General features: G+C 50.5%; 1 protein-coding gene across 2 annotated transcripts; it reads right to left on the bottom strand.

Moving 5' to 3' along the window:
• Positions 1-189: 189 nt before the first annotated feature.
• ANO9 (anoctamin 9) lies at positions 190-23,530 on the bottom strand. 2 transcript variants are annotated; one of them, XM_034770464.1, is made up of 18 exons: positions 23,394-23,530; positions 21,512-21,646; positions 20,707-20,803; positions 20,186-20,246; positions 19,539-19,621; positions 16,278-16,382; positions 15,025-15,189; positions 14,889-14,925; positions 13,577-13,688; positions 12,889-12,946; positions 12,547-12,644; positions 11,384-11,547; positions 10,132-10,284; positions 9,372-9,519; positions 6,898-7,017; positions 6,176-6,269; positions 5,059-5,171; positions 190-3,571 (listed from the first exon to the last, which is right to left on the bottom strand). In XM_034770464.1, the coding sequence occupies exons 1-18, from the start codon at positions 23,492-23,494 to the stop codon at positions 3,550-3,552; spliced, it is 1,866 nt and encodes a 621-aa protein (XP_034626355.1). In that variant the 5' UTR covers positions 23,495-23,530; the 3' UTR covers positions 190-3,549. The 2 variants fall into 2 exon arrangements, 1 of the variants encoding a protein (XP_034626355.1); XR_004645697.1 differs by lacking the exon at positions 6,176-6,269.
• Between the last annotated feature and the right edge of the window lie 3,657 nt (positions 23,531-27,187).

Raw genomic sequence — 27,187 nt, 5'->3', positions numbered from 1 at the left:
TTTTCTGTTTTTGTTTGTTTTAAACATTGAAATAATTATTGGTACAAAACCTGTGTGTAAGTCAGGCTTAAGTTACAAGTGATTTTGAAAATGTTACCCTAAAGTTTGTAAATGGCCTTCACATTTCAATTCTTTACCATCCAAACCCAGCCCAACTCTTTGCTTAATAAACCGAAGCAACATCTTTAAAAAAAAAAAAAGTTTATTGTATAAAATCACCTTTATTAAAAAATTACAATATTATTGCACAGTATTTCAAGCAACGATAACTGAGCATTTTAAAATATGTACAGCATACCTGGCATCCAGAATAAAGGAGACCAGGAAAATATTTTAAATGCCACATCGCGCCTGCTGCATTAATGACCAGATTCAACATGGTACACAGGCACATGTGTAACTTTAAGCATGTGACTAGTCCACTGAAGTCCAATGGGGGGCCCTTGAGTAGCCACATTGGAATTCAGCGGATTTCACATGCTTAAAGTTTCAGCCTAGCATGCAGGCACGTGTGTATCCGGGCTTGATTCCCCTGCCGTGCTTCATAATCTAGTCACTTAGATGTAAATAACAAATGTAAAACTTAGCATTAGCACAAGGCTGACAAATCAAAAATTCACAAATCAGGGTGTTAGAAAAGCTAAGATTTTTTTGACTGCAAGATTCATTCAGTCACTGTGCTCAAGCCATATACTTTCTGGCATAGATTAAATACATACGTTTTTAGAGCTGACATTGAACAAGGAAAACAGGAAAGATGACAGCAAGAATCAATGTCTGGAATGTCCTGTGTCTGAGTGCTTTGTTGCTCAGCCTTAATGGGTAGGGTGATAGGAGTTTGCATTTAATTGCCTTGATTATTTAAGAAAACTAGAAAAGGTTCAATTTAATCCTTAAACTACACATTGAGGACTTGTCTAAATACAGAATTTACACCAATAGTGGCATCCCAGCAGAAAAGTCTCATAGTAAAGACAGGTCATAGGAGTATTGTTAGAGGTCCATCTTTTGTCCCCCATTTTCTTGTAGTGGCTTTTGAGTGCTTTGCTTGTGCTGTGGCATTGAATAGGGTCCCACTGTGACCCTTTGGGGCTATCTATTTAGAGATGTCTTCATAGACTGCATTATTCAGTTTTTTTTTTTTTTTTTTTTTAAAGTGCTGCCTGTACCCGTGCGTCTCCCCAGATGGCAAGGCGATCAAAGATCTCCGCATGTTTCCATGCTGCTTCACAAGGCATTAGATGGCAGTAATAGCACTGCTGGAAGGCTTGAGGGCTGTACTCCAGGAAAAAATGGACCGTTCCTGGGCTCCTGCCAGCATTTGAACAGGGAGGGGACATCTGGGCAACATGACCCCAGAGCAGTGGAGGGCACCCAGGTAAACAGACAGGCTGGTCCTGGCAAAATACAGTGGGATAGTCGCTGGCATACTGCCAACCTAGTGTGAAATGAGCCGTGCATGAATGTCAATGTTAGTCTGCATTACCTCACTATGCAAAGAACTTTCAAAGTGGATTGTAGAATAAGTATTTCTGGGCCAGTTAATCCACTTGGAAGAATTGCAACATGCGTGGACTGGGAAGGTCATTTGAGTGCTCACTAGCTGAAGTTAGTGTGATTTTAAACCCACGCATGTGGACAAGCCCTACATGTGAATTAAACCAATTTAGCTAAACCACTGAAACTTTGTTGCACGAGTTAAGTCTGTCTCACTTAGATTTAGCTTGGCCCCATTAAAAGGCCAACGTTAAAAGGCCCTGATCCTATAATAGGCTCCAAGTTGGTGAACCCCAGCCTTCCCTGGCACTTAGTGTGAAGGGATCTTCCCACACAGGATTCTCTGCAGTTCTGGGGTCTACCTGTACATTTGCAGATTTAAGAGTGTTTTCTATTGGGCATGTTCCAACTGGGCTTTAGCTCTGTGAATCTGACACTAACATTTTTCAAACCTAGCTGTCAGTCCTCATTGAAGGCCGACAAGGGCCCGATCCACAAAGGTACCTAAGCATTGTAATGCCTAGCTCTCAGGCAGCCTGCCACCTCGTGGAATCAGCCTGACCTAGGTGCTCAGGCTCCCCATACAAGGGCACGGGGAGAGTTAGGTGCCTATGGAAGGGATCTTCTGAAGCCAGCCAGCTTAGCAGCGAGTGGCCTAAACTAGCCAGGAGTGAAGTGCCAACAAGTGCAGGGTTTAAGAGAGGGAGCTACCCTACCCCATTACCATCCAGTGATTAGGGTACTCGCTTGGGATGTAGGAGATTTAGGGTAAGGCCCTGCTCTGCACCCTTACCTATAGGAGGAACTACTGTGATCACTTTAGTAAAAGAGAGAGAATAGCTGCTTCCTGGGTGATGGAGGTGTACAGGAGCATTGAGAGACTCCACTGGAAGGAGAAGGACTGGTGAGACGTATGAAATTCAAAGGGGATAGAGAAAGTAAGCAATCTACTCCGCAGCCCAGCCAGCAAAGCCCAGTTTAATGGCAAGTGAAGGATTAAAATGAACTACTGAAGATAAAGCCAGGTCGTCTGCCGTAGATTAGCATCAGATTGCCTGACTCAAAGAAATGCTAACACAGGATCTCCGAAAGGATCCAAGGGCTGGTTTACATTGGCCAGCAAGTGGTGTCGCTCGCTGCACCAGAGCAAATCCCACATATAGCTGAGAAGAGCCCCAACCTGCTTCAGTGGAACTAACTGCTGTTTGAAACTGAGGTAAGCTCCACTCATGCCAAACACAGATTTCCTTGTGTGTATTTGGAGTTTGCAGTGGCTGCTCACTGAGTAATGGAATGAGGGCAAATTCTTAATGTAGACAAGGCCTCAAAGTGCTTTAGATATTAATTATTTAAGCTGCACAGCATCTAGGTGTTTGCTCCATTACATAAATGGAGGCACCAAGAGGTTAATTTGCACAAGGTCACACATCATTACAGTAAGAACCAGTGATCAGCGGTCAAGAATCCAGTCTCATCTAGTCAAGAAATAGGTCTTAGATGTATGGTAGAAAGGAGAGTCAGCTGGGACAGAGACTGTCCCTCCAAACTGGGGACAATGTTGGTACAGCAGACAGGGTAACCTCACCCATCTCCAGAGACATAGGCCTTATATGGTATTTCCTCTTAGCAATTTGGGAGGAGGGTGCAGGAGTAAAATCGTCTCTGCCCCAATGGTGGAAAAGCATGACAAATTTAGCAAAAATCTAGCCCTTTTTAGCCTTCTTTGAAATCAGACAAACTTATGTTTGGCCAACAGTGCAGATGTTTTCCCCCAGTTCTGCGGAGACACCTTTGAAATGCAGCATTTCTTAAAGATACAGTCTTCTTCCCTGCCACAGTGAGATTCTAAATGATCTGCTCATGCAAGTTTACCATTGCGTTGTTTCCCCCTCAGTTAAGAGGCAAAGTCCAAAACAATAGGAGAGAATGAGCTGCAGTTGTAGGGTTTGTGGGAGGTGCCTGTATAGTGCCTCCAAAGCCCACAGCACTGTCCTGCTGGATACTGGATCTGCAGTCTCTGCTTCTGACCTCTGCTGCATGCTCAGTGACTCGCTATACGCTTGTAGAGTGATCCCTTTTTTTGGAAGATACAGAAACAATCCAGGTAGTTCCAGTGACACCATCAGAGTTACTGAACAGAACAATCAAACTTGAGATGAGTAAGAACTAGTTAGAAGGGCTGGTCGAAAAAGTTCTAGCAAAGCTATTTTACTATGGCAAGCAGGGTTTCAATTAAAAGACTTTTTGTGAAAAGAGTCTGCTAGTCTTAGCAAATTTAGATTATATTGGAAAAAACCCCAAATGGCAGAAAGGCAACATATTTTGATTTGGCGATACCATCACACTGTCTCCTAGAACTTATAGTTCAGTTCCCTCATGTCCCCATTCTCCTTTGTGGGCAGGGTTTCCTAGCTGGGCTACATCTCCCATAATGCAACATGATCAGGGACTCCCATGATGTACCACTTCCCTTTGTTAATAGAGGGAGACTGTGGTGCTTCATGTGAAATATAGTCCAATCTACAAAGGAGAATGGCAGCATGAAGCATCTGAACTACAACTCCCATAGGGCATTACAGCAGCATTTCTTCAGTTTTCAGCAGATATATTTAAATTTTGACTTTTTACCAAAAAAAGTCAAAAATTTTCCATGGAAAGTTGAGAAATTTTCATTTCTGTGGGAGTTTTCTGGAGGGGGAAGTCCCTCCCCCCCGAAAAAAAACACAAAACACCACCACCACCACCACATTTCTGGCCAGCTTTAGTTTTGAGTAATCTAATCCAGGGGTTCTCAAGATGTGGTCTGTGGATTAATAAAGGACTATGGAGCCCTCCCTCATGCTCTGTAGAATGAGGAATGTGGCTAGCCAAGCACCGGGGGATTGTAGGGCAGGCAGGTCCCTCAGAGGTGCACTGTCTCTTGGATGAGACAGTTTCCAGAATGAAAAAACTGGAGAATCACTGGGCTAATCCAGCCTCCAGGGGCCAAGGATGGATTGCTCCTTCTATTCCCCAGTCTAGTTTTAAGTGAAACCAGGGATAGTGCTTCCACTGCTTCCTTTGGGAGGCTAACCAATGCTTGCAGGACTCTCTTCTAAAAAGTCACATGCCACCAGCCTTCATCTCACACTTCCTCTACTGAACAGGCAGATTAGATGTCAGGAGGTTGACTTGTGGTAGAATTGGTAGTTAAGACCCTAGGATGCCTAGGTTTTGCCAGTGGAGTAGAGATGACACTTGGCCAACACAGATCATTTTTTATCCCTTATACTGATTCCAGCCTGGGCAGAACGTAAGAGGTTGTCAAGCCCCGCCAGAGACCGTTCTGTTCCACCTTTCTGCTCTGCCCACTCCTATTCAGAGTAGCCCTCTGAGTGGAGCGGTGGTTGAGGGAGGGCAGCTACTATTAATGGTATCTGTGCAGAGGAGGTGCAGTGACTAACCCCAAGGTCACACAGCCAGTCAGGACAAGAAGCCAGGTCTCCTGCTCTAGATCACACTGCCTTCCAAGAGAGACGGTGCTCCAGAACCCTTCACAGCTATTCCTAGGACAACACCTACCTGAGTTTTCTCTGTAGATTTTCATTTTTTTTCTTCAGGTGCTTATTCTTAACCCATTGGGGGATGTCAGGTACATACCAGGCTGCAATCAACTTGATGCACAGAGCCACGTGCTGAAATGAGCAAGCAGAGCCCACCATGCAGTCAGAACCAGTTCTCAGGGGAGATAAGCTGTGATCAGTGACCCAGCAGCAATTAGCAAGGAGTAATAGCTCCATGGCCATGCTCAGCTGCCACATGGGCATATACCAAGTACGCAAGCCATCCAGTGCCCAATCCAACTCCCATTGAAATCAATCAAGACTCCCATTGACTTCAGTGGGAGTTCGATCGGAATCATAAAATACACACACACACACACACACACACACACACACACACTGCTGCATTCAGGGATGATTTCTAGGGTAATGCCTCCCCTTAGGGCCCCAAATTCAGGCTATTATGGGGCCCCCAAAACATCAACCCCCTCTCATTCCAGTCCTGGGAAACCTGGGCCAGAGAGGGTGGCAGATCAAGCCATGAGGACCCACAGTCCCTGGTTTCTCTTAGCTTTATGTCTGGCTCTGGATGTAGCCCTACACTCCCTTTTGAAATGCAAGCTTTGCAATGGTACCACTGCCAGCAGAGCGGACTTTGAGGCTGTCCTAATTTGCCCCCAGCCAAGGGCAGTGGCTGTTTTTCCTGCTAGTCACCTGTGCATGGCATTGCCTGAAGGGCAGATGGCAAGTTAGCAGGGGACTAACAGCAGGAGTCAGTGACTGTCAACAGGGGCAGGGGAGAGGGAAAGCGATGACAGGTGTGGGTGAGGGCAGAACACGGGGGAGGGTCTGAAGGCAGGTGAAGGGAGCAGGGATCTGATGCAAAGGGGCAATGCCATGATAAAGGAGCTAATTGCCTCACTGAAGAGGTCAGGCTGGGTGCAAGAGAAGGAAACTCCCTCAGCCAGTGCGGAAACAGCACCCTCAGAGTGCCCAGCCATGCACGCTCACACTCTCCACTGAATCACTCCCCAGGGAAGAACGAGTGACTCTTTCCCCCACCGCCTCGGTCTCCTTCCCCATGCCACACAAGGCTACCCGTGCAGTCCAGACATTGCTGACTCCACAGCACTCACCTCAAATAAAATAAGGAAGGCGAGCCGGGCTGCGAAAACATGCCAGAACTGGACAGAGTAGTTGTAGTCATTGGAGTTCCTGTAATCCCGGTACCTACAGGACAACACCCGACAGCCCTGTGTGCACTTCCCATTAAATCCCCTCCCCGGCTGGTCACAGTCCATCTCTCCGCACCCCTCGAACTGTGAGTCACAGGAGTTAGTGGTGGGAGAGGCCTACTGGTTCACTTAGTCCCTCTCCTGCCTGGCCCCAGGGCAGCTTTGTTCAATTCAGGTATTGTGCTTCCTCCAGCTGACCTTCCCATTGTCCACTCACAGATCCCCAGCTGGCATAAAGCAGCATAGATCCATTGACTTCAGGGGATCCAAACTGATTTACACCAGCTACGGATCTTGTCTTCCGCTCTCCCAGTCAGGGGGGGGGGGGGGGGCTGAAGGGAGGCATGCCAGTTTTACCTTAAAACATTCAAGATATTTTTTGTAGAGGATATTTGCAATATTGTTTGTTGAGGATGGGTGGGAAGGTATTATTGTGAGGATGTGTACAGGGGGGCTGGAACAATTTGTATAGTGGGGGTGCTGAGAGCCATTGACCCAAACTGCAAACCCTGTATATGATGGAAACCAAGCCAGGGGTGCCGCAGCATCTCCACCACCCCTAGTTTCAGCACCTATGGACATGTGAGACTGGATGATGGATCCATGCTATTGTCCCCTATTACCTGCATTCTGTGATCTCACTCCTCATAAAATCTGGAAGCTTTTCAGGCATCTTCATCTGCCACTCAAAGTCCTGGACACGGAACACTGAGAGGCTGTTGTTGATGTAACCTGTCAAACAGCTGCATAGGGAGAAAACATGGCACTAGACAGTGGCTTAATAGTGCCCCAATGGGGTCGTCCAGGCAAGGATACCCAGGTGAGGATTAGAAGAGATGGGTATCTTTAGCTCGCTTCCAGGCAGTTCTTTTCAGGGTGGGAATCTAAGTCCTGATCCTGCTCTAATTGAAATTAATGGCAAAAGCCCCATTAACTTTGATGGTGCAGGAACAAGGCCTCAGAGATGCTTATTAAAAATCATGAAATTACGCAGTGTTTCCTAAGCATAAGAATGGTCTCTGCAAAGCACTGAGCACCTGTAACTCCCATGGGGGCCAAGGGCTCTTATTAATTCCCAGGACGTGCTCAGGCCCCGGCACAAATGGGCCTATAGCTCAGGAAACATTCCCCGTCCCAGAGAGCAATGTAAAGGGCTGATTCTGGATGATGCCCAGCACTCTGAGTTCCCAGTGAAGTCAAGGGAATTGAGGACACACTACCCTGTGCAGGATCCAACTCAGAGGCAAGACAAAGCATGGAATGCACAGGAGGAGAGATTGCTGGTGAAAAGGGAGAGGGGATGGATTTTTGGAGCAGTGCAATTTAAGGGGGTTTGATTTAGAATCAGAGTATCGGGGTTGGAAGAGACCTCAGGAGGTCATCTAGCCCAACCCCCTGCTCAAAGCAGGACCAACACCAACTAAATCATCCCAGCCAGGGCTTTGCCAAGCTGAGCCTTAAAAACCTCTAAGGATGGAGATGCCACCATCTCCCTAGGTAACCTATTCCAGTGCTTCACCACCCTCCTAGTGAAATAGTGTTTCCTAATATCCAACCTAGACCTCCCCCATTGCAATTTGAGACCATTGCTCCTTGTTCTGTCATCTGCCATCACAGAGAACAGCCGAGCTCCATCCTCTTTGGAACCCCCCTTCAGGTAGTTGAAGGCTGCTATCAAATCCCCCCTCTCTTCTCTTCTACAGACTAAATAAGCCCAATTCCCTCAGCCTCTCCTCGTAAGTCATGTGCCCCAGCCCCCTAATATTTTTTGTTGCCCTCCAATTTGTCCACATCCCTTCTGTAGTGGGGGGAGGAGAGAGAGAGAGGGTGCTTCTTAGAGAGGGGCTGAGAGACAGTTCCAGGCTGGGACTAATCTACTCTTTTACTGCTTGACCAAACAGCACACAATTAAAACAATCAATTATTGACTCCACATGGTAGGAACCGGGTTGCCCAGAGTGAAAAAAACAACCAAGTGCACTCTTGCAGTGCTAACAGCCACAGTTAACAGCTGTTTTTACACAAAATGTAAGAGCTTCCCTATGGATTTCTGTGTGGATTACTTTAGTGTCTATTTCAAAAGCAGGCATTAAATTAGTTTGAATAGCCAGAACGGCCAGCAGCCAGTGAATGGGTATCTTTTTGGTAATCACCTGAGCACAATTAGCAGGTGTTTGCATTATTTGTGTACAAAGCAGATACCGACTTGTTAACAGACCTGCTCTGCCCTGTGCAAATGGGACTGGAAAATAACTTTGGCTGCAGTTCTTGCTCATCCCTCTAGAGGTCACTACCTCACCTGCTGCCAAAACTGGCTGTTCTTTTTCCCTCTGCGGGCTCCCCAATAGCCTACTTTGCATCTTAGGGCAAGGACTGCTGGAAAGAACATGATGCGGCCTCACATCCTACGGGGAACCCTCGACATTGGGAACAGCACCAGCTCCCGGAACTTGTCCCCCCATCCCAAGAGTCACAAGCAGTGAGAGGGAACAAAGGGCGGCAGTAAAGCTCCTGCGTTCCTGGCTGGGCTTTGCCACCAGGGCTGGTGCAAGGAAGTTTTGCACCCTAGGCGAAACTTCCACCTTGCGCCCCCCACCCCCAGCCCTGCGGCAGCTCCCCGCCCCCCTTCCACCCTGAGGCCCCCCCCCCGCGGCAGCCCCCCCCCCCCCCGAGGCCCCCCCCCCCCCCCCCCCCCCCCCGCGGCAGCTCCCCACCCCCTGGTCCAGGGATCCGTGCAGCAGCTCTGACCCAGGGGGCTCCCCTGGGCTGCCGGCGGCGCGCTGACCCAGGGGCTCCCCTGGGCTGCCTGCCAGCTGCTCAGACTCCCTCTCCCTCCCAGCGCTGTGGCCGCTGTAATAAATAAATAAAATAAAATAAAAATTGGGGGTGCCGCTTTTTGGTGCCCCCAAATCTTGGCACCCTAGGCAACCACCTAGTTGGCCTAAATGGTAGCACCGCACCGGCCCTGTTTGCTACCCAGTGGGGCCGGGAGAGATGGCTTCCCCCACGCTGCAGGGACAGGCTCACTTAGACACAGAAAGCGAGCGAGGTGGCTGCAGTTCAGGAAAGGCTGTGGCAATTGTGGGGTGACACTTACTTGATATCGGTGCGGTTCTGCAGCATGCACGGGCTGTACGTGTATTTGTAGACCTGCTTGGGGATGAAGTCTGAGGTGATGGCAATCACCAGGCCATTGCCAATGACTGCCAAAATACCAATGGCCTCCAGAACCTGCAGCCAGATGCCTGCAAGAGAATAGCAGTCAGAGACACACCCAGCTAGGCGCTCCCACAGCTGCTTTGGTGCCCAGGACACTGCTCTGTGAACTTTGCCATTGCCACGAATGGGAGGAGGATCGGGCTTGACCAGGCTGATCTCTGGAGTTGTGTTCTGTGGGGCACAGCGCAGTGGCCCAGCACAGCAGCCTTGCATCAGCAAGAGCACTACAATGATGAGACTTATCCAGTACTGTATCCACCCAGTGATGTGGACAGACGGGCAGCGTATGAACGTGAGGAACTAGCAATGCGTTCTAGGCCAAAGCAAAGTGTATCCACATTCTATCCATGACTCTACCAATGCGCCTCAGTCCTGACTTACAGCCCCCCTGCTGTTCCAATCCTGTCCCCTCCCCCCGCAGCTCTTCAAATGCACCCTCTATCTCTAACTGTCCCCCGGAATAGCAGAAACAGGAGCAGACAATGTTCTGGCACCATGACTTAGGGAAAGAGTCTGTTGCAGTAGTTAGTGCCATTGTTAAGTCTTGGGGTAAGATTAGCCCTCCCCCCTCCCCCAAGTGCCTTCTTTATCAGGCCCATGTTCTTCATGGAGAGCCCCTCCCCTTGGCCCCCACTCACCAATGTCGTTGGCTTTCCTAGGCACTATGCGCCTCTGCAGCTGAACCATCTTGATGGCATCCAGCCGGATCTCAAAAAGGTTATTGATGAAGGCCATTAGCGGGGCGAGGGGGAAGGCAGCCACAAAGATGGTGGTGAAGCTGTACTGGATCACTGAGAACAGGACAAAGCACAGGCACCGTAAGGGAGCTGTGAGGACGTCCAGCTAGACCATAGGCCCAAGTACTTACTGTATGCACAATGCCTCAGAGCCGGATGTTGGCATGGCCCTGAGTGGCCAGGCAGCGTGAGAGGATGAGTCAGACACCCCCCTCTAGCCCTCCGCGTGATCTGCTCGCTACATAGCTGTAGCCATGGGGGTGGGGGGGGGGCAGAGGGAAGATCAGGAGTTGCATGCCCAGTTCTACTTACCCCAACATCATCCATGCAGGAGTGATCACAGAGGGGTGCGACCTTGACTCTGCTCCCTTTCCCCAAAGTGCAGGCTGCTCAGCTGAACAGGGATTGGTGGGGGGGAGTAGTTGCTAGTGGTCACAGCCAGTACCCAAATGTTACCAGAAGCAAGGGCGGGACAGGGCAGGGAAGGAATTTGTCGTCCCTGAGGCACAAATCCTTCCCAGGCCGCCTCCTGGGATGTCAGTTACCTGCCAGGTCTTGCTCGGGGCAAGATGTGTGCGAGTGACCCCAAGCAGGTGTGTGGGTGAATCTACCCAGTCTGTGCCCATTTCTCCCTGGGCTCTGCAGTCTTAGCTCAGGGATGGGCTACGGACTGGGTGAGCGGCAGGGCTGGTTCCCTCGCACCTCCCCCTCAATAGTGAACGCAGTCACCAAGCCTGACCGCGTTCCACAAGCTGCATGTGGAGACCTAGGACCTGCCCCCACTCCCTGGGATGTGAATGGGCATTTGGTATTATCACTCTGTCACAGGGGTGGCCAGCTTCTCTCACAGGAGCCCCAGTCCTGCTAGCTGCAATGGTTTGATTCCCCCTTAGCCCCAACATCAAGAACTGGCCCCCAGGAGCAGGGAGCATGGTCACACCCAGCTCCAGGGCATTCAGAGCACTCTTTGTGTACTGGGCGCAAGGAAACCTGGGTTGAGTAAGCAGCTAAAACCTGCTGCCCTTGGATAAAAACTGACCCAAAGAGAAGAGGCAATGGGAATGGGCAGGCATGGGCCCAGAACACAGCACCTGAGAACCAGGCATTCCCCGCTGCCCACTAATTACACCCATGACCCCAAAGCGCCACATACTCATTTCCAAGAACTCGTCGAACAAGCTGAAGACGTTGACCTCGTTGAGTTGGTAGTTCTTGAGCCACTGCTCCTTGCAGGAGTCCTCGGGTCCTTTCTCCATGTGAACGTTGTCTTTGTCCTTTGGGTTGGCAAGTGATTTTTGGAACCTTAATCTTAGCCAGCTGCAGGGACAGTAACACAAGGGCAGAGGGGTGAGGGACATATGCTAAAGAGCCAAGTGTGGGGGCCACCAGAGCAGCTCCCTGCACTAGGCCAACAGTAACCCCTCTGGAACACCAACATGGAGACTTGAGCAGTGGGTTGGTTCTGTTGTGAGGTCTCACACACACACTCCCCCTTCCTCTCTCTCAAACAGATCACCTTCTGCTGGTGTTACTGAGGGAATTCTTACCAATAGCAGAAGGCAGTTTCCATCTATAAGATGGCCCAATAGCTGTAGTTTACCAACGGCCTGACAGTGAAACCCGTTCTGACATTGACGAGCATGTACTCACGTGAGTAGTCCCACTAAAATCAACAGGGCTATTGTGGTGTAACTGCTCCCTAAGACAAGTAAAGTTGGGGCCTAAAAATTCAGAAGGTGGCAAACATACTAAATAGCTAGGAGGGCCATTCCAAATGTCAAAGAAAATTAGCTTTAAAAGAAAAATTGAGTGAATTTTTAGTGTTGGGTCAAGGTGCCAGTTAGAGCTAGGTCAAGCTGTTCAGAGGGAATAATTTATTCAGTGAGTTCAGCCCTTTTTCTCTCTGACTTGTCCAGGAGCAGAGCCCCATTTGATTTATTTGTTCTTTTCTCAAATCGTTTTTGTGACAAGGCCTGAGCTGAACGCTGCGTACGGATCTTCCCGCCCAATGTTCTGTATTCGGAATGCACTGTTCTGGCTCTGTGATTAGTCACGGTGTCACATGGTATTGTTCTTGTTCCTTGACCAGATCTACTTCTGCTTTCTCCAGAGACAGATTTCATTTTTTCCTGAAGAGAATTTGCTGACTGATCTTATCTCAGCAACTGGCCTCACACTCGCCTTCCCCAGACACTGCCTGGGAGAATCCCAGTTAAAGTTTGTAGTCAGAGCAGACTGCTTCCGCAAGCAGAAACATGCAGCTCAGACACGTGAGCACATCCTACTGGCATGAGTGCCTAGGGTGCGTGGACTTACGGGGTGAGGTACTCCACGAAGTTACTCAGGGTCTGCTTCAGGGTCATTATGATGGCCATTTGGATAAAGAGATCAGTGATGCAGCCACTGGGGTGGCACTGCAAAGAGAAGAGAGTTATACTGTGCAGACCAGATGGGCTGGCTTTGGGACAAAGGGCTGGGTGCTAGATACATGGGCCAGGAAGAACCTGGAGTGATTGGAAGTGTTGTACTGGGTAGAAGGAAGCAACAGTTTTAACAGAGACAGTGCCAGGGATGTGGGTGGGGAAGGGGCAGAGAGGTGTGTCAGGGAGCAGGAGTGGTGCAGAGAGGGTATTAGAGCACTATGGACAATTTACTCACCTCCTCCAGCCTCCACTTGCCAGCTACACGCACATAGTTCCCAGGACGGCCGTTAATCCTGACCAGGAGAGTGCAGAGTTAAATAGGACTGATGCTGGTGCTCCCAGCCCCTCCCTCTGTAAGCAGGGAGGGTAATGACTCCCCCTGGACAGAGACCCAGGCACCAAAGGGGAGAAAGAGGCAGGTGCAGAGACTGAAAGAGAGAGGGGGTGGGAGACAAACACAGGCGGAGTCAAGTGCATCAACCCAGCAAGAGAGGGACAGACAGAAACCGGGAGAAAGACAAGCCGAGAGAGGTGAAGAACTACACACCCATCCCAAAAAAGAAGGGTGAAATCCATCCTGGCCCCATTGAAATCAATGGCAAAATTCCCAGTGACCTCCAGGGGGCCAAGATTTCACCCACAGAATCAACGTCCAGGAAGTCAGGCTGCAGGAACTTTCACTCACTCACTAGCGGCACCAGCCTTCTTTATCCCTGCCACCAGAGCAGCCAATACCTTCCCCCTGCAACCAATGGTTAGAAGCACCAGGCAAACCTGACTGGGTTTATGGGCCTCCCTAGGGTGATTGGCCCTAGGTGTGTGTTACAGTACTAATGCAGAGCTCCGCCCGGGGTAATGGGTACAACTCCTTCTGTGCCGAATGACCCCAGCTGGGGACCTGGCCGGGGCATAGCCGCGCTCACCTTCCCAGGAAGAAGGCGATGTAGATCAGTGAGGAGAAGTAGGTGAAGAACTGGAAGGTGAAAATTTTCACAGTGAAGATGTTCTCACGCTCCGAGAACGTCCGTGGCTTCTCTGGAAACGGGAATGCAGGTGGGTGGGTTAGTTGCAGCAGCAGGAGCCCCCCTCCTTCCTGGACAGGCACCTTCAGCCCGTCATGCTTTCATTCCAAAGCGCTCGGGCCTTTTACTGACCCAGAATCCCCTGGACCTGAACCTGATCCCCTGGATTTTTAGCCCCGGGTCTAGCGAGCCTCAGCAATCCCAAGACTTTGACACAGCGATCTATGTACTTGTGGCTTCTGTTGCAGCAATCAGCTGTGCTGGGGGCTACACTCAAACTAGAGCTGGGGCAGGATAGGCACCGATTTCACCAGCTCTCCAGCAGCGGCACTGGCTTCCAATTAACATCCGGGTGGTATCGGACATGCTGACTTGGCTCTCTAAAGCCCTGTCTGGCTGGGGTGCTGGCTCTCTGCCAGACTCACCTCTCTTTACATGAGCCTTGGTAGCAGCCGAGATCAGGATGGGTGCTGGAGCAGAGAGTCCCTCCATTTAACTATCTCAGGCTAGTGGCCTCCCAACGGAATACCCTTGGCTCTGGAATTGCTCCCGGCCTCCTGTGCTCATTAGAGCTCTGGCCAGGGCTCATTTCATTTGCCTGGGGGACGAAGGAGGCGGCTGTGGTAATACCCTTCTCTTTGCTGGGCCGTACAGTAGTGGTTCTCAACCAGGGATCCGGGGCCCCCTAAGGGGCCTCAAACAGGTTTCAGGGGCCAATCAGGGCCAGCATTCGACTCGCTGGGGTCCAGGGCAGAAGGCCCAAGCCCCACCCATGGGGGTAAAGCCCAGGTCTCTGAGCCCCACCACCCAAGGCTAAAGGTGAAGCCTGAGCAATGCAGCTTCGTGGTGACCCCTGTGGCATGGGGCCCCAGGCAATTGCCCTGCTTGCAACCCCTTAACGCCGACCCTGGCTTTTATATGCAGAAAAACAACTGTTGTGGCACAGGTGGGCCGTGGAGTTTTTATAGCATGCTGGGAGGGCCTCAGAAAGAAAAAGGTTGAGAACCTCAGCCGTCCAGGAGCTAGGTGGTGTTAGCATATTTCAAGGTGTTCTGTACAAGCAGCGGCAAGGGCCAGAGTGAAAAAGCCCATCGATATCAATGGAAAGACTCGGCCCCTTTTAGTGCTCCACCAACAATGTTCAGGATGAATCCAGCCGGCTGCGCTGGAGGATGCTAGATGCAGGGTGAATACAGCATGTGCCTTGCCTTACCCAGATCACAGAGAAAGAGCGCCACACGCCTGTTCACCTGCAACACAGGAGAGGGAGGGTGAAAGGAGAGAAGGGACAGGCAGGGTGTTCGATTGTGGGAGAATGAGGAAGGCTCTCGTCACGCGGTGCTCCGTACCTTGGTCATGACGACGATGGTGATGTAATGCAGCACGGCCCCCGTCATCACCGCCACGGTGCTGGCCCGTTCCCGGATGAACTCGAAGTCGCTTTGGGTGAAGACGACAGTCGCCACCACCCGGTAGATGACAAGCGCGTGGGCGATGCCAATGAGCACGGTGATCTGGGAGGGCAGCGTGTTGTCAGAGCTCTTGCGGGGATTAGAGACGGGAGGAGCAGGGGAGGCAGGTAATGAAGGGGGAGGGGGAAACTGAGCAAACTGGGTGCATGGGGTGAGGGGGAGAACGACAGACTTAAATGCAGCTAGATGATGGGTTCTGTGCGGTTAGCAGCTGTAGGCCAAGATCCAGGCCCTTGGTACACGCGCCCAGCCTGCAGGGTGGAATGCCTGTGCCCAGCACAGTTTCTGGGAGGAGTGAAGTGGTTAAATACAGAGGACACTGACCGGCAGTGTGGGGCGGAGGAGCAAGCGTGTGCATGTAGGGGCTGACATTGCTGGTACCCCCGTTGTTCATTATGCCTCTTCCCCCTCCCCGCCCCCCCCGTGAGTAAAGTAATAGTCACCCATCCTGTTTCTGCCCCCAGTGTATAGTTCGGATAGGTTTTTTCTACACCATTTCCCCTGTAGCACTGTATGTAGGAAGGATGGGAGCTGGGACGCTCTCTGCAGCAGCATGGCAGAGTGGCAGGCAGCTGGCACATGCCAGTGAGCTCTCAGGAAACAAACTGGCAAATGGCTGCCTCCCTGCTATCCCCATGTGACTTTAGTGCCCAGGTGAATGCCCCCTGCCTCCCCCACTGTCTATCCAAAGAAGAAGGCAGAGGACATCCAACAGCAGTTCACGTTTTCCACAGAGTGACTGCCCTTGCTTCACTCCTCTCTAGGAGCATGTTAGGAGCGCACGGTCTCCAGGCGCACTCAATCCAGGCCTGCTCTGAGACTGGACCAGTTAAGGCTGACTCATCTAGGGGGTGTTTTAGGAACCAGACTGAGATCACTACACAGGCCACCATGCAGCCATACAACGGTGATGACTTGAAATCTCCACCACCCTGGGCTAGACTGAGAATCCACTTGGCATCTTAGAGCTGAAAGGCTCTGCAGCCCACCCCCAACCCCCAAAGCTATTCAGCGTCCTGTCCCCCTTCAAACGCCTTTCTGTGTCATTCACTTCACAACCACACGCGCCTATAGCTCAATGCTGTAGAAATCCCCAAGCCTGTGGAGGTGTCTGAGCCAATAGCACGTACCATAAGCAGGACTAAGAGAAGCAGGATAGTGCTGCGGATATAAGAGTGCTGGTACTCCTTGAGGGTATGCTCTGGGTTATTGATCAGCTGCAAGGCCAGCTCCTCCTGGGGAGGGGGGAAAAAGAATGAGTCAGAGCCATGCACTAGGGAAAAGCAAGCCAAGGGGCAGTATAGTGCCTTGCATGTGTCAATGACATGGAAGCATGTGATGAACATGACATGTTCTGGCAGGGCAGAAGAGGGACAGGACTTGTAGCAGACCCTAAGGTATTTCTTCATGTAGCCTGCATGTCAAAGCCTGGAATCTCCCAGACTGGCTAGCACAGGGTCTCCATAACTTGGCCTGGATTGGACATTCCTTGAAATGGCTGTGGGTTATATCATGCATACAGGCATGTTGCAGACTGATCTGACTGACCCCAGTCTTTATAAACAGGAGTGACAGTAGTTCCTGTGCTGTGCACTAATTAATAACCTGCATCTAAAACCCTTTCAGGGGAAAGGAGTGCAGGGGCCCTGCACTCCTTTCCCAATAAAGGCAGGACGATCTGGGGGCACCTCTCCTACAGCAGTGCCTCATTAATCCCAGTTCAGTCTCCTGCAGCATGAGGATCCCCCTCTGCAATGCCAGCTGGGATCTCAGCAGTGAGTGTCCTCCCAGCATTGCCTTTAGTTAGAACAGCAATTTTCCATATGCCTGTACACAGCCCAGCTTCCACCTGCCTCCTGGCAAGAGAGACAATGGCACAGGGAGGGAGGGAAGTTTACTGTGTGCAGTTCTGGTCTTCCATGTTTAAGAAAGATGAATTCAAACTGGAACAGGTGCAGAGAAGGGCGACTAGGATGATTAGGGCAACAAAAATGATTAGGGGTCTGGAGCACATGACTTATGAGGAGAGGCTGAGGGAACTGGGATTGTTTAGTCTCCAGAAGAGAAGAATGAAGGGGGATTTGATAGCAGCCTTCAACTACCTGAAGGGGGGTTCCAAAGAGGATGGAGCTCGGCTGTTCTCAGTGGTGGCAGACGACAGAACAAGGAGCAATGGTCTCAAGTTGCAGTGGGGGAGGTCCAGGTTGGATATCAGGAAAAACTATTTCACTAGGAGGGTGGTGAAACACTGGAATGCGTTACCTAGGGAGGTGGTGGAGTCTCCTTCCTTGGAGGTTTTTAAGGCCCGGCTTGACAAAGCCCTGGCTGGGATGATTTAGCTGGGAATTGGTCCTGCTTTGAGCAGGGGGTTGGACTAGATGACCTCTTGAGGTCCCTTCCAACTCTGATATTCTATGATTCTATGATCCGAGGAATGGAAAACCTACCTCATGAGAGGAAACTCAAAGAGCTTGGTTTGTTTAGTCTAACCAAAAGAAGGCTGAGGGGAGATAGGATTGCTCTCTATAGGCACATCAGAGGGATAAGTACCAGGGAGGGAGAGGAGTTATTTAAGTTGAAGTGTCAATGTGGATGTGACATTACACCCCATATTCTTCATAGAAATATTGCTATGATATGAATATGGCATAACTAAGATGTCTTATGCAAGATGGGTCATGTGAGATATCATTGGAAAGGTTACGATTTACTGAATGTGATTATCCAATTTGTATGCATGTATCAGTTCTGTATCTAAAGTTAGGAATATGGACTATGTAACAATTACAACTGGATGTGTATTTGGGAGACACCCACCAGACAACAGGCCATGAGACTTGATGGGCCATTAGGAAGAAACAGCAAGACTGTGAAGATACTAATCTCCAGCCTTCCTGTATCTGTGACACTACTAGGTCAGGTGCACCTGTCACCTGATACTCAACATTATCTTGGACTTGTAATTTTCCACTAAAAGGAGAGGGAAGGGGGGCAAGTTTGGGAAACAAAAGATTCTACTCCATGGCCTACCTGCCCAAGAAGAAAGACTGCTAAAGACACCTGAAGGGAAGGCAAAGGGGGAGTCCAGACTAAGACAGGGTCCTGTCTGAGAAGAGAGATGACTGGAATTCTAAGCTACAGAAACTTTACAACCTGCCTAAAATAACATTTAGGGTAAGAAATTACATTTTGTAACCCGTTTCTTGAGCGTATTAAGCTTAGCTTGCATATTTCATTTTATTTGCTCAGTAATCTGCTTTGTCCTATTTGTTATCTCTTTTATTCACTTAAAATCTGCCTTTTATAGTTAATAAATTTGTTTTCTGTATTAAACCCAGTTTGTGCACTTCCTAACTGGGGGGAAAAGAAGTTGTGCATCTCTCTCTCTACATTGAGGGAGAGGGGGAATTTTTATGATTTTGCGCTGTGAAGCTCTTTCTATATAGCACAAGACAGTATTATTTTGGGTTTATTCCCCAAAAGGGGTGTGCACGTGAGCACTGGGTGAATCCTCTCACACACAGCTGACTTCAGTCTGTGTCTGTAGCGGGGTGTGGCCCTACCTCAGTGTGTGCTGCAAGAGGCCGGAGAGCCTAATTCAACATAACAGGGAGAGGGAATACAGGCTGATGGAGCAGAAGGAGGGGCTCAGTGAAACCCCAGTACATCAGGTGGCATCCCAAGGGGGTCTAACCTGTCACAGTGGACACAAGAACAAATGGAGGTAAACTGGCCATCAAGAAGTTTAGGCCTGAAATTAGACAAAGGTTTCTAACCATCGGAGGAGTGAAACTTGGGCACAGCCTCCCAAGAGAAGCAGTGGGGGCAAAATACCTAACTGGTTTCAAGACTGAGCTTGATAAGTTTATGGAGGGGATGGTATAATGAGATTGATTACAATGGCAGGTAGCCAATCTAGGACTGCTGGCAGCAAACATCTCCAATGGCTGATGATGGGACAGTAGATGGGGGAGATCTCTGAGTTACTACAGGGAATTCTTTCCCAGGTGTCTGGCTGGTGGGTCTTGTCCACATACTCAGGGTCTAACTGATCATCATATATCGGACCAGGAAAGAATTTCCCCCAAGGTCAGATTGGCAGAGACTGTAGGGGGGTTTTCGCCTTCCTCTGCAGTATGGGGCATGGGTCACTTGCAAGTTTAAACTAGTGTAAATAGTGGGTTCTCTGTAACTTGAAGTCTTTAAACCATGATTTGAGGACATCAGTATCTCAGCCAGAGGTTAGGGATCTATGACAGGAGTGGGCAGGTGAGGTTCCGTGGCTGCGATGTGCAGGAGATCTGACTAGATGATCATGATGGTCCTTTCTGGCCTTTAAGTCTACGAGTCTATAAAGAGGAAGACAGTGCAAAGGAGAGACTTATTCTCACCTCATCTTCATCCCATCCGTACAGTTCCCAGTCACTGACCACCTCAGCCCTTCTCCTCTTCCACAGCTCCAGGAACACGGTGGCTGTAGGTGAAACCATAGAACAGTGTGGTCAGAGCAGCAGAGACTCCTCTGCCCCATGGAGACATTGACTTAACGAAGCAGTCACAGGAGCACACGCCTTTCCTACAGGCCAGGTAGGGGAAGTGCTGCTAAGCATCCAGGTCCTCCAATGTTTCAGAGCTGAAACGAAACCAGATTAGATACACAGATGCTACTGTTGTGGGTACAGAGCAAACCCATAGACAGATGGGCCACCAAACTCATTTCACATAGGCCCCTGACCAGACTCCAGAGGGGAATGTCCAGAACTGGATTTGAACCAGTGATCTAAAGTTACAGAGTACCAAAACCCATCTCCAAACACACGTAACTTCACCGGTGCCTATCCCTTCCCCGTCACATGCTGCCCAACCCCACTCCTTCCCTTGGTAAAGTTACACCTCTCTGCTGGGCAGAGAGGATGTTGGCAGGTTCTGAATAAACAGCACGGGAACCCGATTTGTCACCAGACCCACAGCAGGCTACAGCTGACAGGCCATTCCCACTTCAAAGCCTTGTGCTAGGCACGGAGAGACAGAAACCTACCCCAGAGAGCCATGAGCACTGCAAAGAGAATCGTCCCCTCGTTGTCAAACAGGTGAGTGACCTGGCAAAGGAGAGACCGAGAAAGACGGGATTACAAAGGAGCACGGAGCACGGGGGGGGGGGGGGGGGTGAAGTCTGGCTGGAGAGGACACAGGAGGCCCCCAGGATGCTACGAGGACTGTGGCAGTGGCACTGTGCCCAGTCCCACGTGGGACAGCAGTGCTCCATGGCCCTCAGGACATCATGGGAGGCAGAAGAGGAGAAACCAGGAGCTCTTAAGACTCAACCCAAAGCTTGGGAAGCCTCCACCCCACAGGCAGGACAACGGAGCTGGACATAATTCTCTGCTGTAGTACGTGCAAGAGCTCCCTGCAGCCACCTTCAGCAGCTGACTCGTTTCCAGGGGGTACATACTGGCCACGTGCTGCTGGGGGTATCGTGAGGAGGCATAAGCACAGCAGCTATTGGAAACAAGGGCCCAGTGGAGAAATGAAAGGTTTCTCTGGCAAGCATTGATTTACCTTGGCATAGGTGCAAGTATCTGACAGCTGCCAGAACGGGCACTTCTGGTCGCAGAGTGGGCACATGATGGTGGTGTTGGCTTCACAGATCTCTTTGCTGGAGCAGGAAAGAAAGTAAGGAGTACGATGATTGTTATGCTAGCCCATCAGCCGTGTGCTCATTCCAGCCATCCCACTCAGTCAACAGCCAAGGGAGCGGCAGAGCAGATACTCGCTGCTAATGGATGGAATATAGCTCTACATCGCAGCTACCAGATATTAGTGCCCTGGTAGTGCCAGGTGAGGTCTTCTTCTTGGCAAGCTTTTCCCCAGGTGCATATTCATACACACTCCCCTGGTCACACACAGATGCAGGGGTGTAGCTAGCAGTCTGCAGCCTGGACACACTTGACAATCTGTTGCCCCTGCCTGCAATATGTCCCCATTTTCCAAAGCAGACATGCCATTCCTTACAAGGGCCAAACTGGATACTGGGATGCGCCAATGTACATCCCTATAAAGTCCACAGGAGTCATGTGACTGTAGAACGTGAGCTATTATGATCACTATCATGCGGTTAGAGAGCTGCCACACTTAAGAGATCCTGCCATTGTTCCATAACGTGGAGCGGTCGCTGGAAGTCAATGGCCCTGCAAGCCCTCTGCATGCAGAGCTCCCATAGAAGGCAGAGGCAGTTCCATAGAAAGAGAAGTCATAGGACTGGATGCCATGTATAGGAGATGTGATCACCTGCATTCACACATTCATGCATACATTTGGACATGTGACAGGACAAGGACACATAGTGTCCCCTCGATGCACTTACCTGATCTGACTGGAATCAAAATGAAAGATCCCATATAGGAAGACAAGCAGGCCCAGCACAGCAGCTGGGAACAGGATGCGGGTGTACCAGCCTAGCCAGACAAAATACAGGGCCACCTTCTCCCCAAAATAATTCCTGAAAGACAAGGCAGGTGCTGAAACCACTCACCAAAGATCCCATCTAGCCCCAGATTTGCAGTGACAATATCCAATGTCAGCCAAATGCCCTTAGGCAGTGGTCTCCCCTCTTGGAATCCCTTGGGAATTTCCCCCAGGACCTCAGGATGGGGGATACTGTCCCCAAATATCTGTCAGTCCCGTCCTCTTGCTTCTCCTTAGGTCACTGCATGACCAGCCCCTGCTTTGATGATATAGGTGTTAATGATCTGGGAGAGAGGGGGTGAACAGTGAGGGGGCAAATGTCTCCTGAGAACACAATGCTAAACACTCAGGTTAGTCAGGGCCAGAGAAGAACGTGGGGAGGAAGTAACCAAGCTAAGCGAATGAGCAAGCTGATGGCAGATGATTAAATACAGTATTGACATGTTGGAGGGACTGATTTGAGCTGCTCATTCATGGGTTCTCAGTAAGTCTGTAACAACACAGGAAAGAGATCCAGGCATCACTGTGGAAAGCTCAGTGAAGATCTGTGTGAGACTGAGCTGTAGCCAGAGTAAACAAACCTGAGACTAACACAGAAAGGAGAATATCTACATATAAAGCTAGTGGTGCAGCTCCATCTGGAGTGCTGTGTTCAGTACTAGTCACCCCATCTTCAGAGAGAGAGAGAGATTCAGAGGGGTTCAGAGATGGTTGGGGAGAATGATTTAGGGGCATGGGGAAAAAATAACCTCTCCTAGAGAAATTGAAAAAAAAGAATGGGATTCTTTATCTGAGCAAGGAGACTAATAAAACGAGACAATCATTATTTTGTACACTTGAATGGCCTAAAGAAGGCAGGTCAGGAATTGCTCTCACAATACAAGAATAAGGGGCTATTCAAAATGCAATGTGGCAACTTAAAACGTGGTTAAAGGAAATGCTTTTTTAAACAATGCAGAGTTAGCATTGCCACTGGATACACCTCATTGCCACTGGATACACCTGAGGCCAGGAGCTTAGCAGAAAAAAGGGCTGGACATTTCTATGGATGATGAGAATATCCAGAGTTACAAACTGTAAGGATTAAAAACTCCAAGGGACATAGCCCCTCTTGGTTCACGGTACGAACCAACCTCTGTCTGGGAGAAGGGTGTGGAGGGTTAAAAGGCACATTCCCCGGGGGCAGGTTATCCCATAATTACCTTCTGCAGAATTGCTGCATCTTCCCCTGATGCAGCTGGTGCCAGCAGCTGTCAGAGACAGGATACCAGACAGACCACGAGTGTAATCTAGTATAACAATCCTATGCTCCTAAACCCACAGCAGTCAAGTGGGTTCACAGTTAGGCAAACCAAGTTTGTCCAGCTCTGGTTTGAACTTGGGAGTCATATGGAGGACTAGGTAGAACCAAAAGGTGAAAATGGGATGGTACGGGCTAGTACGGCATACCAGTAAGAAGTGGCCGCCGGTACCAGCCCATACACAGCCAATGTTAAAGCGCTGCTGTGGAAGTTGCCGGAGCCCCAGGTAGCGTGGAAGGGCTGGTTGGGGAGGCTGACCCCCAGCCCCACCCCTTCCACCCGAGGCCCCGCTCCTTCCGGGGGCCAGGAGCCAGGCCCCCGTACTGGTAAGTCTTATCTTACTTTCACCCCTGGGTAGAACGCCCCCACACTGGGAGCTGGGTGCTCAAGAGTCATGTGTAGTAAAATACCCATCCAGAATAACTTCACATGATGGCCTTGTGCTGCTGTCCCATTGTCCATACCCTTGGTGTGAGTTACCTGATATCCTCAATTGACTGTTTCTTCAGTATCTTTCTCCATCGGGCCCAATTCTCCTTCAATAACTTTCTCAGCCCTTCTTGCTGGAAGGGCAATAGCATTCACATCAGGCACAGAGATATATGCAACCTGCCAACCCCCCCCCCCCACGCACATCCCACACACTTCTAATAAGATATTAGTTAGAGCTTTTTCCAGACACATGCCACCACATCCTCACCCAAAGGATCTATAGGACCATGACCTATTCCTCTGTCTTCCCAGCCACTCCTCCCCTACTAACCCACTTCCTCTCCTGCATCTGCAATCTACACACGTTGTCTCCTGCACACACATACTCTCTCAGCACCGAGGCACCCTCAGATTCCTCACCTCGTGCAGTGGGAATGCTGCCTCAAAGACCTTCGCCTTTATCAGCTTTCGGAGCGTCTCTAGCAGCAAAGCAGGAACAGAAAAGTTAGCAATGACAGGCAGGCACAATCCCCTCCGGCAATCAGTAGAATCCAGGCTGACCCTACGACCCAAACCCCCCCATTAAGAGAAAAGGCTGTAGGTGACACCTGAACAGAACTGAAGTTCAGAGCTCTGCTTCGGTGTTGAAAAGGAATTGGTAACAGCCAGACACTGCCCCTTGCAGACAGACAGCACGTAGAACATTCCCCACTGGTCAGTGCACAGAGCGATACTGATTGCAACCTCAGCAGAGGCACTGGTCCTGCTGTACCGATGAGTCTCCCACGGTTTCATAGAATATCAGGGTTGGAAGGGACCTCAGGAGGTCATCTAGTCCAACCGCCTGCTCAAAGCAGGACCAATCCCCAGACAGATTTTTGCCCCAGATCCCTAAATGGCCCCCTCAAGGATTGAACTCGCAACCCTGGGTTTAGCAGGCCAATGCTCAAACCACTGAGCTATCCCTCCCCGCATTTCTGTACAGTGCCTGTCATGCTGTGGTACGCACGAGGCTGTGCACGAGTTTGAGTTTGCCCATGTGCAAAGCTAGGAATGCAAGTGCTCATGTGAGTTGCACTTGGGATCAGTGGCGGATTTAGAGTTAGTGGGGCCCTGTGCTCAGCTTCATTTTTGGGGCCCCCCCGGGGACCCAGCCAAAAAAAAAATCACCAACTCTCTTATCTCCACCCTGCCCCCATTTTTCATTCCTTTTTTCTTTATCCTCCTCCTATATTATAAGTAATAGCAAGTAAATGAAAATAAAGTGAGGTACCTTGATTGGCTTTGTAGTCCAACTTTTTTTTCCCCACAGACCACTTGAAAATTGCTAAGGGTCTCGACGGACCACTTAATGATCTTTCCAAATATTGTTTGTACCGTTAGCTAACTATTGTAAAGTGCTTTGGATAAGAGCGCTTTATAAAAAAAAAAGGATGGGGGTGGAGGAGTCAGGGCGGGGGGCTGGGGTGTGTGCGTAGGGGGCAGTGCAAGTGCGGGGGGAGGGGGAAGAGCGCTCAGGGCTGGGGCAGTCCCAGTTGCGGACGCTGGGTTACCTTACCTGGGTCGCTGCCCCGCCACTGCTCCTGTTCACTGCCAAAGGGAGCTGTGGCGGCAGCAGCACGTGAGAGCTGAGACCCCCTGGCCTGCCGCTCCCTTCTCCTGGCCTTTTTCCAGGGGCCGCCAGCAGCAGCGCACGCCAGGGACTGCACCTGCGCTGCCCGGTGTCCAGAGGAGCAGGGCAGCAGGATAGACATTGGTGGATGCCCCACCAGGGAAGCACACACACCTGCCCTACAGAACCCCCAGCCGGCCCCTCACCTGGCTGCCTGCTGAGGCGCACGGGGCCACTAGCGCCAGCCAGCAGCAGGTGCCCTGGGAGGCAGCAGGAGCCCGGCTCACCAGCTGGGAGAACGCAGCACACACTGCGCCTCCAGCACGGCTCTTAAACAGTCCCTCCCTGCTCTCCCCCGCAGGGAGTGCTGGATGGTGCTGGGCAGCCCAGCCCTGGGGCCCCCCGTAGTTGGGGGGCCCCGTGCCAGGACAGTGTGTGTTTCATCGTAAATCTGCCTCTGCTTGGGATGTGTATTTGTGACTGTGACATGGGAACGGCAAGAGTGAGCTAGAATGGAGGAAGCACTTCCTTACCCTCAGAAGAAATCTCTGTGTTCTGCAGGATAAAGTTGACAATACGTATCCTGAAACCCCAAACAATCAGGGATTAGGAAGAATTAAACACTGAAGGGTGAGTAGGGGCCAGAATAATGGCCCGGGATTACCAGGGCAATGGGAGATAAAAGCTATACCCAGGATCCAGAGATTAAGGAATGCGTTAAGAGATCTGAACAGGTAGGGGAGCAAGGAGCAGGGCAGGAAGAGGGAATGGGGATAAGGTTCAGTTGTGGGGAATTGGTGGAGAACCAGGCCCGAGGGACAAGATGCGCGAGGACAGGAGCTCAGCATCACTCTCTGATTTTAAATGGTTTTCTGGTAAGGATACAAAGCACGGCAAAGTAATTCCCCATGGGGAACCAGGGAAGGGGGCCTGTGATCCAGCTAACAGGCACGTCTCACTGTAGGGTGCACGATCCATCACAGGCATTAGTATGAAGTACCCTGCACCCTGATGTCTTTGAAATCAAGGAAACGCTCACCTGGTGGGGATGGTCACCTCCTCCGTGTCGTGATTCTGCAACTCGCTGTCTGACTTCTTCAGCAGATTTTGGTATTTTTGGAAGATTTCACTCGGGGCATGGACCCCATAGAATAGTTTCTTGTCCTCGATTTTCTGGGTGTAGGATCAGAGAGAAGGGAGATTAGCGAGACATGCAGCTGAAGCAAGCCCTGGGAAGTATCCAACGGGATTGGAATGTTGGCAAAGAGCTGCTCTGGAGACAGGACAGTGGGAGCTCTAGAGAACGCTCAGCTGCAGAGCAAACCATTGCGAAATGGAAAACCAAGAGGCAGCAGAGCAGCCACGTCCAGAGAATGGTGAGGAAAGTCTCATCCTTGTCAGGGCCCTGTCATTCTGCTCCATTAACTCTTCTCCTCCACTTTGGTCCTCTTTCTCTCCCGCTGCTCTCCTCCTACCACACTTCCCTTCCCCTGGGCGAGAAGGTTCTCTCCTCCTCATCAGCTAAAAGTTCTTGTGCTCTCCACATGCCAGCCCCTCTTCAACGCCCTCTCTCTCCTTCCCAGAGTGCTTCCTGCCCCGTTCTCATCACCAGTAATTCCTTAGGCCTGGGCTACACGGAAAAGTTACATCAGTATTGCTACGTCTTTCAGAGGTGTGAAAAATCTACGTTCCTGAGGGACATGGTTATACCAACCTAACCCCGGTGTAGACAGCACCAGTCAATGCAAGAATTCTTCCATCAACCTAGCTACAGCCTCTCGAGGCGGTGGATGAACTAGCATGATGGGAGACCCCTCCCATCGCCGTAGCGTGTCTGCACTGAAGCGCTACAGCAGCACAGCTGTAGCATTTTAAAGGGTTCTCGAACTTCATTGCACTACGACCCCCTTCTAACAACAAAAATTACTAAGTGACCCCAGTAGAGGGGGACTGAAGTCTGAGCCCAAGGGCTTCAGCCCTAGGCAGTCAGCTTTGGCCTGGGCAGTGGGGCTTGGGCTTCAGCTTCAGCTCTGTGCCCCAGAAAGTCCACAGTTTGAGAGCCGCTGGTATAGACAAAGGGACTTGGTATCTTGATTGGGCCAGACAAAGAAGTAATACAGCCAGGAAAGGGTTGATGTTGCCTCTGAGGTGAGGAAGAGATCTGTGTCACTTGGACAAATAGATTTTAAGGCCAGTGGGGACCACTAAATCATCTAGTCTGACCTCCCAT

This window comes from Trachemys scripta, chromosome 4 (assembly GCF_013100865.1).
Source record: "Trachemys scripta elegans isolate TJP31775 chromosome 4, CAS_Tse_1.0, whole genome shotgun sequence".
Taxonomy (NCBI): Eukaryota; Metazoa; Chordata; order Testudines; family Emydidae; genus Trachemys; species Trachemys scripta.
The sequence above is the reverse complement of the archived record's forward strand: the minus strand, read 5'-3'. Positions and strand labels throughout refer to the sequence as shown.